Consider the following 11897-nt stretch of genomic DNA (forward strand, 5'->3'; position numbering starts at 1 on the left):
CTAAAGACCATAAGAATTTCTTGTTGAAGCTTTATTTCCTCCTGCAGTTGAAATTTCTTTAATTGATTATGAACATTTTCTTCAAACATTATAGACTTTTGCTCCTATGGCATTTTTACTTGTGTATGAGTGTATTTGAATGAAGCAGGAATGCTATAGCTTATAAATTGTTAAAATCTTGGACGTATGTTAATTTCTTCATTCCTTTCTTTGCATGCGCCCCCCTTGGAGTTCAAATGGGCCCCTTCTCTCTTTGCATTTCATAAATGGGCCAATGAGGCCTATCCTTCCGAGTTAAGCCCAAAAAGAAAATCCAAGAATCCATCGCATGGCGTATGGATACGAGGAATCAAAAGAAGAGTGGGTTAAAGTTCCACCTTTGAAGCGGCAAAGGGGACTTGAAAATCTCGTTATTTCTTCGTTATTGATTTATTTATCCATTCTTTCCATTATTTATTTTTTTACTTATTTATATTTTTGTTTATTTAGTGACTTATTTATTTATTCATTTGGGCCTCGAAGCCAAAGTTGTAAATTTAAAACAGGTGGAGCGAGACTCGAGCCGAAAAGAGCTCGAAAACATAAAATTAGGACAGGTGAAAGATGGGTCAAAAACCCAACTAGATTAGGACAGGGTCGACGGTTTGGGCTTAAAAGCCTAAATCACTACTTCTCTCCTTTCCCTTTTTACTATTTGCTTACTTGTTTTACGTGTGTTTTGCGAACCTAGTAAAATCCTTAGTCAAGTCGCTAAAAAACTGGTTTTGCATAAACACCAAAATATTCCTAAAATCACTTTTCTTTTCAAAAAATAAACTTTTTCAAAGTTAATCAAAAGACGATTTTCAAAGAGTCCGGATAACCGCAAGTTAGCGGACATTTTAGGTGCCTAATACCTTCCTAAAACGTTAATAGGAACCGCTTATCTAGAATCTCTAACTTAAAACGCTTTTTCTGTTTTGAATCGTTTGCAATAACTCTCTAAAGGTTTCTTAATTCCTTTTCAAAATTAAGTGGCGACTCTCAAAAAGTCAAAATTTCCGCAAAACAATATCAACCACAATCACATCCACACATCTACTACCCCCACCCAAAAGTAGCAGAAGAATAAGGGTTTGTAGTAATTTAAGTACCTTATCCTCTTGACGCTTGTGCTCCTTCTCTTTTAGTTCATTAACAAATTTGTTAAATATTTCAAGCAGCAAGCCCTCACCACCCATTATTCTGTAAAATAATAACAGCAAAGAAATTCACATTCAATGTTACGACATAATGAGAATCATGAGATTATGAATAAAAAAGTAAAAATCCAGAGCATTTCATTTATAGCCAAAGAGGCTAGACAAATTGAAACTAGAGATTTAGCAGCATACTTCATCAGAACCTTGAAATAATCACAAATGCCAGAAATTAAAAAATTAAAACAATCACAAATGTCAGAAATTTAAAAACTAACTGCTAGAGCTATTAAACGCTCAGTGTTGGAACAACTAATAATTGACATCAACCAATTTCTAGAGGGATAAGTTCAACATTAAAAATCACATAGCGAAATGGTAATTCATGCTAATACTATAAAGAAATAGCCTACCTAAATGTTGAGGAATATAAAACAACAAATCATTCAACACAGCTATTATTCTAAGGTACATTCTAGAACTATGTGAATTACTGAGTTTAGAATATTGAAGAGTTGGTCCTTGAAAATAATATCAATTATCATTCTCCAATGGTCCTTGCAATCGTGTTACTAATTCTAGATCAATAAAGAAAAAGAAGATACTTGCCTATCTTCGAAGAGGGATTTGCAGTCCTCCCATTTCAATGATGCAGTAATTTCCTGCAACCACAGCAAACAAATAGATTATGGTTTAAAGGAAATATCATGGGATCCCATCCATATATCAAACACTGTTTACTATACCTTTGATGCGTGAAGAAATTCATAGAACTCATCTGCTAGACGTTTACGCTTTTTAGCTTCTTTTTCTTTTTTCTCCCTGGCCCTTTACAGTAACTCCTCAAAGACAAACTATGCAGATGAAATATGCACATTCAATACTAAATGACCCGGCAAGCCCAAACCGTAGAACATAAAGTTTAGAAAGGAAGTATGGAATAAGATTCAGTATAATCCATGTATGTCCTCTTATTCCTTCGTTTGGAAGGCAAGGGGGATATAATGTAAGAGTATTATTACCATCTTTTGGAGTAACTCCTCACATTATAATCTTTGATAAAATGCTTTACAAAAGTTTTGAGCTATTGAAAGTAAACTAAAAGCCTTAAGAGACCCAACCGTCTAAGCATAATTCTTCGACAAGATACCCCTTGCAATTCCCTCTTCCCACATGCATAGATTATACGCCATGACCATAAATAACCTCCAAAATCCAAATGATATATGAAGAATATCCTCATTACAAAAATAGCAAATGATCGTTGATATCATCCAGTTATGCAGTTTAACTAGTTTTGTAGAGTAAACCTCTTATCCACTAACCGTAAAAATAGAAAACTACAAGGCAAATGAATTAAGCAACTTAAGATATGTGCGGTAGGTGTAATATTAAACACCGCCATCCAGGAAATAAAAACTAAGGAAAATGGTATCAAAACTGAAGAATTAGCAAAAGCTAACACCAAATATTTGATCAATGTGGTCCTCATCTTTATTCTTGAAGGTTTCAGGCTTACTTGCTAACCGACACACTACTCTTCTATTAACTCCACTACAACAAGATCAAAATTTAATGTGGGATAGGTTATGGTTGATACTAAAGGAAAATGCCACCAACCACAGTTGACTATCTACGAGTTGCCAATTTAGCAATCACCAACTGACCGACTTCCAGTGAAACATATCATGGAAGTACTACTTATGCTTTTGCACTCAATCTACTCATCTTATGCAGGACCTGTCCCAAAGACAAAAAGGGGACAAATACATAGAAATCCATTTAGTGAATGGGGTACTTCAATTTTCACAACATTCAATTCTACATGGGTCGATGTGAAACAGTATACAGTGCTTAGCCATAATTAGACCTTTAAGTTGGTATCTGACATTGGTGGAGAGCTAATATACTTGGCGATTGCAACCTTAAAATTATCAAGCGTCCAGGCTGATGTCAATCCAATCTGAAAGTAGAGACGGCTCAGCCAAAATATTAGGTACTAACCGAAGCACAACAGAGGTTAAAATGAAGAGTGGTGATTACCTCGGCCATCCTAACTGCATCTTTAATTTGTGACTTATCATCAAGATACTGAAGCAACATACAAGTAACACAAATTCAGAACCGCGATCCAAACCAAACCGATTAAAAAAAACTTATATTTGGTTAGGTTTGGTTTGGATTTGAATTTTAAAAAATCGATACTAATTTGATTTGGTTTGGTTTGGTTTTACTCTAAAATAACCGACAAAATAACCAAACCGAACCGATATACATATATATTATAATTCTATATATGTTTTCCATAAATGTAATCTAAATATTTGGTACATTTTATATTTTAATTATGATTTAACTTTAGTCGTAACACATTCAGTCATATGTCTTCATCTAGTTGACAATACATATGAGATTCTAAATAAATTTCATATTTTGAATGACAAAATATACTAATTGTGAAAATAATATCTTGTTATATATTGAAATTTACAGTTGAAATTCATTAGACTATACACAATCACTAATTTTAACTTTCTACCTTCTTGAGCAAGAACTTTATGTGTTCACCTTTTGGAGGTTTATCATATCATTCTATTAAATATAGTTTTTAAATATTTTTTTAAAAGAGTTCATATGGTGTTATCATGGCTTTGCCGAAGTATAACACTCAGTTGACATCATAGTTTCAAGATTGAGATACAATACTCGGTTGACATCTCATATGTTAGATTGGATTTGTTTTTTAAAATTTTCAACTTTTATCATTAACTAAAGTTATAAACCAAAAAGATAACTTTACGTTATGGATTTGAGCCATATTCAGCTCACAAGTCACAAAGATATATATAGAGAGAGAGAGAAAGAGAAAATTTGGAGGCTGCAATTAGTACTTGGTAAGGGAATTCAAAGACCCGTATCTTGGCAGGTCGACCCGGAATCCAACCAAGGTTAGCAGCCATGGCGATGTCTATATTCTCTTGTTTTATCAACTGATTCAAGCTTCAGTTTTACTCTTGTAGCTTGTGTTGTGTTGTTATCTTGAAAGGGTGTGTTTGGTATGACGAAAAATGTTTTTTTTTAATGAGGAGTTCCACTTCCATTTGTGTTTGGTTACTCATGTAGACCTCTGAGAAGAAGAAAGTTTAATTTTCTGGTGAAACTAATGGCCTATTTGGACATGAGATATGGTATCATGAGGTTAATAGAGAGAAGGATTTTTTGTTAAGGGTGGTTGCTCCTCTCTATTATGCCCATGATTGTCTTAATAGCAACTAAAGCAACAACCCTTGTTGATGAACTCCTCAGACAAACACCAACTTAGTGTGTGTGTATGTTGTGTTTTCCTCCTTTGGGTTTAATTGTGCAAAAGAGGCTGTGATAATGATGATGTTTTACTTTGTGGGCTAACAAAATCGGGCATTGAGGATAGTCCTACCCGTATCTTGGCTTGGAAAATCCCAGGATGGCCTGCAAACTGACGGTTACTCTTTTGCATGCAACTGGTGATTTTGCAGCCATGGCGAGGTTGCCTTCTCTATGTTCGAGCCAAAATGCAGTATCTGAGCCTCAAATTTCTTCTGTTCATTTTTTAAGTGACCAGGAGAGCTCAATTCCTCATATGTCAGCATTTAAACCAAAAGCACTTTGCTTTTTCAGTAAATAGAGATTATGAGGCTATGAGGTGGAGCAGTTATAGCTCACTGAGGACATGACCCTAGATAGGAAGTTATGGAGGTCGCGTATTAGGATAGAAGGCCAGTGTCAGTTTGGGTTGGTAGGGTAGGGCGTAGCTTGGTGGGTGTATTATTCTTGATATGCTACCTTGTTGCATGCTGTATTGCGATGGTGTACTATTCTTTGGTTGCTATTCCTTGTGGGTGGGGTATTTATGTCTTGTCATCTTGTTACGTGCTTTTTTGCGGATTTGATTAGTATTCTTTGTCTTGAGCCGTGGGTCTATCGAAAACAGCCTTGCTACTTCTCCGGAGGTAGTGGTATGGACTGCGTACATTTTACCCTCCCCAGACCCTACTATGTGGGAATACACTGGGTTTGTTGTTGTTGTATAAACCGAAAAACCCGAATCAGACCGAACTAAACCGACAAGAACCAAACCGAGTTATTTTTTTGTTTGATTTGGTTTGGTTTTAAAAATTTAAAAACCGATTAAGTTGGTTTGGTTATGATTTTGACCAATAACCGACCCATATCGACCCATGAACACCCCTACCGCCAACGCCGCCACCACCAACTGCTACCGGTCGATCCCTACTACCAACCAACTCATCTATCACAACTAGCACTACCACTAATAACCACCAACAAATCATCAACTTCCACATATCGCTAACAACCACTAACACATCATCAATTTCCACACATTCTTCGGACACCATCACCACCACTGTCACCGGCGTCACCACCTCTACCACCACCATCCGCTACACTTGCTATAGTATCTGTACTAACAACCATTCCACCATCACAGCTAACAACGTCTCCAACGACCACCAACACATCGCCAACCATCATGCATACAGTTTTCCGTCACCACGATCAACACCTCCAACTACTAACATTAACCAACTTCACATCACAACCACAGCCACCACTACCAATCGCCAATATCATGACAGTTACTACAATGCCAACTATCTCTACTATCACAACTATCATCACCAACATTGCTAATCACTAACATCAATTAATTTATTACAACCACCACCACCATTACAAACCATCTCCACTATCACTAACAAACACAAATGTTTCTTTTTTTAATCAAATAATAATTTAATTGCATTAAATTAAAAAAATTTCTAATATATAATTATATTATATTTAGAAACAAATAAATTTTGCACATTCAGATATTGAGAAACACCCAACCTTAATCATTTAGTTTTCAGATCTAGAGACTATCTTAACCATTCAGATGTGCATTCAAAATGATTCAAATGTCTGAATATTAATAAAAACAAATGCAGTCTTAGCTGAAACACAATGGTGTGGTTGTGTGATACTTTAAAGGAGTCCTCGAAAGTCAAAGAAATTACATGAAAACATGGAAGTTTGATGATCACTTCTCAGAGTTGTTCTGCTCGAGAAACTATAATACTTAAGGTAATATAACCATTAACAGCATTCAACGGAGAGGAAGTCAATTACAATTGTCCGTGAAGTAGCATTTAATACAGCTTGGCTAGATTGAAAGAATCATCTATATCTATACTACATTAAAAGCATGGAACCCCTAACTTAAAAGTTTACGACAATACCATTCCTATCAGCCTAAATACCTACTATCTAGGTAAAAAAAAAAGAGGAAACTAATTGGCATAAAGAGAAACAACACAGTTGTTTAATAGGAACAAACGGTCATTGTTCTTATCTCAACAAAATATGTGTTATTTAAAAAAAAAAAAAAAAGCAAGCAGAGGGGTAACTCTCAAATCTCAATCTCATGCTTTTATCCTACCAAGTATGTTCTATTCTTTAATGCACTACAACAACAACAACAACAAACCCAGTATATTCCCACATAATAATGCACTAACTTCCTTTTTTACCTAATGAATTGGACTTTTTAGTGAGGATCTAAATGATTTTCAGACTTTGTTTAACATCTGATTCATTAAGATGTATTAACAGGTTGAATCTTTAAAAAAAAAGCACTTAATGGGCTGATATCTTAACCATTCAGATTCAGACCTTCATTAAGTGAAAGCAAATGAAAAGGGATTGTAGTGTAAAGTCTATAAATATGGATTAGTGTAACAAATGTAGTTGACACAATTCAATACTGCTATTAGCAACCTATTTCACGTGTTTCTCTTGCTGTTGATCCTGAAGTATTTGATGAGACAGCCAGATATGCAGCAAAATCTTTAATCTGCAAGCACAAAATAAAGAAGGAAATTATTGGATGAGAAATTCAAAAAGACGAAAAGGGAACTCATGAAGGTAATCACTCTCACTGAACACAAAAAAGAAAAACTAACTTTGATGCAATAATCACGCCAGTTAGTTTTTGCATTAAGTATTCCCGCAGCAACATGCTCTTCAATCAGTTTTCGGAACTCATCACGATTTTTACGTTCAGCTTTCCTCAATTCTTCCTATTTGAATCAACGATGTATGCCCAGTGAGAAAGAGATAAATCAAAGTCTCCAAACATAAATTTAATTTTAACCCCCGAGTCTAATAAGCAATATACCATCCGCAGTTTCCTTTGCTCTTCCACTTCGCTCTCTAAATCACGTATATATTCCTAAAACAGAAAAGGTTGCAACATAACTTTAAAACTGAGGCATACAAATGAGATGTTTGGAAAAAGTTATTTATGATGTATTAGAAAAATGAGTAGTACCTGGAAAATCTCCAAGCGATCGATTTTCTCAAGGCGGGAGCATCTTTCATCAGTTTCCAAGCAGTCCTGAACTTTCCGCCACTGGCTACTGGCCTGAACAAAAGAAGTCAGCAACAATGGAACTATGGAAGTTCTATCTCCTGGAAATAGAAAAACATAATCTAGGAACTGATGCTAATTCCAGTAGAACAAATACCTTAATAAAGTCACAGGATTTTAAAAATTCTAAGTACTCCACTCTATTGCGCTTCTGCTACTCCAATGCCTTCGCATGCTCCTAATAAAATCCAGTACAAAGTAAAAAAAATAAAATTTCTCTATAAAGAAGACAATATTCACAAAGAGACTTTAACTACACTTGCATGAATGTATTGAAAAACTTTTTCTATTTTACGACGGAGGGGGGAGAGGAAGAAGCATATCATAGTTTCAAGTTTCAAGAAAAATTACATACAATACATGGAAGTCTGTTTAAATTGGAATTCAATGGTGAACAAATTTAAATGTTGTACCCTTGAGAAGCTATTAAAAATGTATTCAAAGAACACAAGATTTTAAGTTGAATATCTACAACATTCCTTCTTTCTACTCTTTAAGCAAAACAAAAAAAGGGAACAAACTAAAAGACATCCTGTAAAGGAAAGGAATGGAATGACTGTTGTTAATCAAGTGGACCAGCGCCCAACTCAACTTCGAAAACTAGGTCAGGTGGTGAAGATTGTCCAAAATCATATAAGGAAACTACAGCACATACACCTTACTAGTGTGGGATTCTCATACATTAATCGCACACCAAGACTAGACATTTGTAGCATCAGTTAACCTAGGTTGGCTAACATCTAATAGTCTAACATCAAGATAGATCTGCCTCTAATACCATGTTTAAGAAATTGGACCTTGTTTCTATCTCAAATGAAAGGCTAACTCAATTTGTGAGGAGCCAAAGACCATATAAGGAAACTACAGTCCGCACACTTAGTTTTTAACACATAGAAGGTTACAATAAAGTTCTGCAAAAGGAGCTTCACCTTTTTCTCAAGTTCCTCCACATAATCTTCAGAAAGGTGCTCATGGTCTTTAGCTCGCTCAATAGCTTTAAAACGTTCATTATGTTCGAATATGGAGATTGCCTTATTGAATAATCAATAGCAAATAGTTAGTGGATCAAATGGAACTTACACAAGTAATGGATCAACTTCAAGGTACCAAAACACATACAAACAATGACCAAGATTAGAAAACAAGCAGCGGACAACTTAACATTACAAGTGAAAGACAAACCTCCATCTTGACGATGGTGACATCTCCTTGCAATCCTATAAGATTGACAACAACGGACATTGTTGTGAAAAATACCACTTATTCTTTTGAACAAGTCAAATACCAGTCTCTAACACATCATGAATATTATGATAATATCTTTTTATTTTTGAAACTGGTAATGTGAATATCATGATAAATCAAATGGAAGACATCCATTAAAGAAAAATTCACTTACTTCTAACATTATCCTGAAATCTTCCCAAGCTTTTTTCTGTTTAACACGCCTCTCTTCAGCTTCCAGTTTTTTCTTTTGGATCAGATACTGGAATAGACACACAACTTCAAAATGATCACTATAGACCTTGGGTGTGTTTGGTATGAAGGAAAATGTTTTCCTAGAAAAAAAAAATTGGTTTCTTACTTGTTTTCTTATGTTTGGTTGATGAAAGGAAAACATTTTTCAGAAAATGTTTTCTAGTGTTTGGTTGGTGAATAAAAAATATTTTTCAGAAAATACATTTGAGAGTTGTATAAACATTTCAACTTAAGAGTGAAATTGAAAGAGAGTTTTGGAAAATGTTTTTCCTACTTTTTGAAGGGAATTCATTTTCCTTAAATTTAAGGAAAATAAGTTGATTTGGAAAACATTTTCCAAAATATTTAAGTCAACCAAACATGAAACAATTGGATATCAAACACAATCTATCTTTTTGCAATACGGTATGCTGAAACATTGAAGCAACAATTAACCCATTCCAATGCCGACTTGGAGAGATACCTCATTAAAAGCTTGCTTCCGCTCACAAAGGGATTTTAGAGCACCATATCTCCGGTCATTAATTACTGCTCTCATGGCCTGACAATTACAATTCATGTCAAATGATCTCCCTCAATTGTTTGGTACGCACAAAACAGTCAAGTAATAAACCTGATCCCACGTGCAATCAGACCCAATATTTGCAGATTCCAAAAGAGTTTTGAATGCACTCTTTGCCTCCTAAATAAAATCAGATACTTAAAATAGAAATAAGAGAAATTTCGAGAACATACATTAAACGAGACAAAAAGCAATAATCAACTATACCGCTTTGCTCTATTAAACTAATGGTCCCAGCTCGACTGTTTTCTCATCTGATGGAGTAGCACCTCCGATTTCAGTTATTGCAGCACCTTTCTTGACATTCTCCATTTTAGGCACAACATCAAGCACAAAGGACAAAAGCAAACCTCATTGGAATTTGGAGCATATTTTACACCTGTTAGCAGTTGACTAACAACTGCACTACAAAATTGTTGGATCAACATCCAGCATAACAACTACGAAAAGCTTATCCAGTATAACAACTACGAAAAGCTTTCTTGGTGTTTTAACCAGATAAGTATTTCAGAAGGACAAAGTACCTCTCTATTCTCCGAAGAAAATCCATCACCATACACTACTGCATCTTGAGCTGTAGTAGTCTCAGAACTACAGAAAAATTGAATTCCAAATAAGAAGGAACACAAACCAGAGGCAAATTTATAACATATAAATCTGAAAACATACACCGGTGGCGCGATAGAATTTCCCAAGGTTACTGCTATTCCAATTTTCTCCGAATCAGCCACAGCTGGTGAAGCAGGTTCTGAAGAATTATTCATTTCGACTGTTTCAATCATCAGAGAAGAAACCTTACCAGATAAACTTGATGATTCTGAAGCCACAATAGTTGGTAAGTTAGCAGCTGGTGACACAGCAATTGGGCTTGATTTAGCACCGTGTGCCGAGACTAATGAACCATCTGCACCCAGGGATGATGTTTTAACAATAGAAATGGATCCAAAATCAGAAGCGTGCGAAATGGTGTCCTTTTCACGAGCCAACTATGAATTTATAAATAATTGAACTTTATGAGAATAGAGTATCCAAGAAAACAGAATATTGCCACATCTTATCATGCTAGCAACTGTGAATGCATAAAGATTTTATGAGAACTAGAGCATCCAAGAAAACAGAATACTGTCCCTTCTTATCATGCTATTTAAAGCACAGAACAATCCCTTCTTATCATGCTATTTAAAGCACGGAACAAACCCATATTGGATTTAAATCTAACATCACCTTGACTTCATCAGGCATTCTCCATTTGGGCGTTCTAGTAACCCTGTTGTAGTAATACCTACAGAAAAAAAACAAAGCAATCAGCATTATGCACAAGTAACACACAAAAGTACCCACTGTAGAAGAACAATTAGAAAGAGGCCAAGAAAATATATAAGTTACACACTTTCTTCCCTCAGGACTTGTAAATTCTCTCCTGTCAGTTGATGCATCTGCCCTCTGTCCCAATGAAAACAGCATGAAAGCAGGTCAAGTCAAAAAACAGAACATAAACAGTACCCTGAGAGTAGAAATTAGTGACTTCCAGCAGTACAATACTGGATGGAAGTCTGGAAGTGTTAGAATATGAATGATATAATGTCCCACATGGAAAAGGACTAGTATGTACTGTGTAGAATATAACTACAAGCAAGGTGGAAACATTGCCAAGCTGCGGCCGAGCTACAGCTATCCAAGGGTGATCAACTGAACAACATTCGCCTGGTAATCGCATTTTGTATATATATATATATATAGGTCAAATTCTGTCGTTTCAGAGTATTTTTTAATGAACAACCTTGCCACAAAAAACAAGACTGAGTGTGACAATAAGGGTGTTCAAATCCTGCACTGAGGTTCTAAGTTCCATACTCAACACAGCCCCCCCATAATTTTTTTTCCATTTGGACACTTTTGAAACTCATAAACTACAGTTATGCTTTTTTTTTCGATGAATCAATTTCTGAACATGTGTTTTTTGTCCCAATTAGCTCGTGCAAAAGATCTAGTAACTAGCATGCCATGTATAAGAATTTTGTTAAAATAAACGTAAAGGTAAGTTTTATAAAGTGGTTGTTATACTAGCTATCTTGCATGAGGCAGAGTGTTTGGCTAGTCAAGAGCTCACATGTTCAAAAGATAAACGTAGCAGAAATGAGGATGTTGAGATTGGTGTGTGGGCATACTAGGAGAGATAGAATAAGGAACAAAGATATGCGAGAAAAAG

The 11897-nt window shown here is 35.4% G+C and overlaps 3 protein-coding genes across 3 annotated transcripts; all 3 read right to left on the bottom strand.

The window, feature by feature from the left end:
- Positions 1-690: 690 nt before the first annotated feature.
- Positions 691-3253, bottom strand: LOC107853771. The gene is made up of 4 exons (XM_047405251.1): positions 3222-3253; positions 3049-3141; positions 1788-1840; positions 691-1224 (listed from the first exon to the last, which is right to left on the bottom strand). The coding sequence occupies exons 1-4, from the start codon at positions 3228-3230 to the stop codon at positions 1032-1034; spliced, it is 348 nt and encodes a 115-aa protein (XP_047261207.1). The 5' UTR covers positions 3231-3253; the 3' UTR covers positions 691-1031.
- A 3346-nt stretch (positions 3254-6599) lies between these two features.
- LOC124885333 (pre-mRNA-processing protein 40B-like) lies at positions 6600-9969 on the bottom strand. The gene is made up of 11 exons (XM_047405252.1): positions 9896-9969; positions 9740-9808; positions 9590-9667; positions 9047-9133; positions 8830-8864; positions 8577-8678; positions 7782-7825; positions 7549-7688; positions 7396-7449; positions 7181-7297; positions 6600-7071 (listed from the first exon to the last, which is right to left on the bottom strand). Exons 3-11 carry the CDS (start codon positions 9662-9664, stop codon positions 6988-6990), a joined length of 738 nt encoding a protein of 245 aa, XP_047261208.1. The 5' UTR covers positions 9665-9667; positions 9740-9808; positions 9896-9969; the 3' UTR covers positions 6600-6987.
- On the bottom strand, positions 9948-11405 carry LOC107853773 (pre-mRNA-processing protein 40A-like). The gene is made up of 6 exons (XM_047405253.1): positions 11301-11405; positions 11079-11131; positions 10913-10970; positions 10358-10674; positions 10213-10279; positions 9948-10088 (listed from the first exon to the last, which is right to left on the bottom strand). The coding sequence occupies exons 1-6, from the start codon at positions 11403-11405 to the stop codon at positions 10071-10073; spliced, it is 618 nt and encodes a 205-aa protein (XP_047261209.1). The 3' UTR covers positions 9948-10070.
- Positions 11406-11897: the final 492 nt, after the last annotated feature.

Source organism: Capsicum annuum, unplaced genomic scaffold (assembly GCF_002878395.1).
Source record: "Capsicum annuum cultivar UCD-10X-F1 unplaced genomic scaffold, UCD10Xv1.1 ctg76595, whole genome shotgun sequence".
Taxonomy (NCBI): Eukaryota; Viridiplantae; Streptophyta; class Magnoliopsida; order Solanales; family Solanaceae; genus Capsicum; species Capsicum annuum.

What these genes read in the sequence shown, in the direction of transcription:
- LOC107853771 (XM_047405251.1), bottom strand. An exon ending in TGTCAGATACCAACTTAAAG is followed by an intron (nt 1,841 to 3,048) that starts GTCTAATTATGG and finishes CTGTGGTTGCAG; the next exon opens with GAAATTACTGCATCATTGAA. An exon ending in AAATCCCTCTTCGAAGATAG is followed by an intron (nt 1,225 to 1,787) that starts GCAAGTATCTTC and finishes ATTATTTTACAG; the next exon opens with AATAATGGGTGGTGAGGGCT.
- LOC124885333 (XM_047405252.1), bottom strand. Translation starts at nt 9,664, where the DNA reads ATGAGAGCAGTAATTAATGACCGGAGATATGGTGCTCTAAAATCCCTT. An exon ending in GGAAGCAAGCTTTTAATGAG is followed by an intron (nt 9,134 to 9,589) that starts GTATCTCTCCAA and finishes TGTCTATTCCAG; the next exon opens with TATCTGATCCAAAAGAAAAA. An exon ending in ATTTCAGGATAATGTTAGAA is followed by an intron (nt 8,865 to 9,046) that starts GTAAGTGAATTT and finishes TCAATCTTATAG; the next exon opens with GATTGCAAGGAGATGTCACC.
- LOC107853773 (XM_047405253.1), bottom strand. Translation starts at nt 11,405, where the DNA reads ATGCGATTACCAGGCGAATGTTGTTCAGTTGATCACCCTTGGATAGCT. An exon ending in TTGTAGTTATATTCTACACA is followed by an intron (nt 11,132 to 11,300) that starts GTACATACTAGT and finishes TCATTGGGACAG; the next exon opens with AGGGCAGATGCATCAACTGA. An exon ending in ACAAGTCCTGAGGGAAGAAA is followed by an intron (nt 10,971 to 11,078) that starts GTGTGTAACTTA and finishes TTTTTTCTGTAG; the next exon opens with GTATTACTACAACAGGGTTA.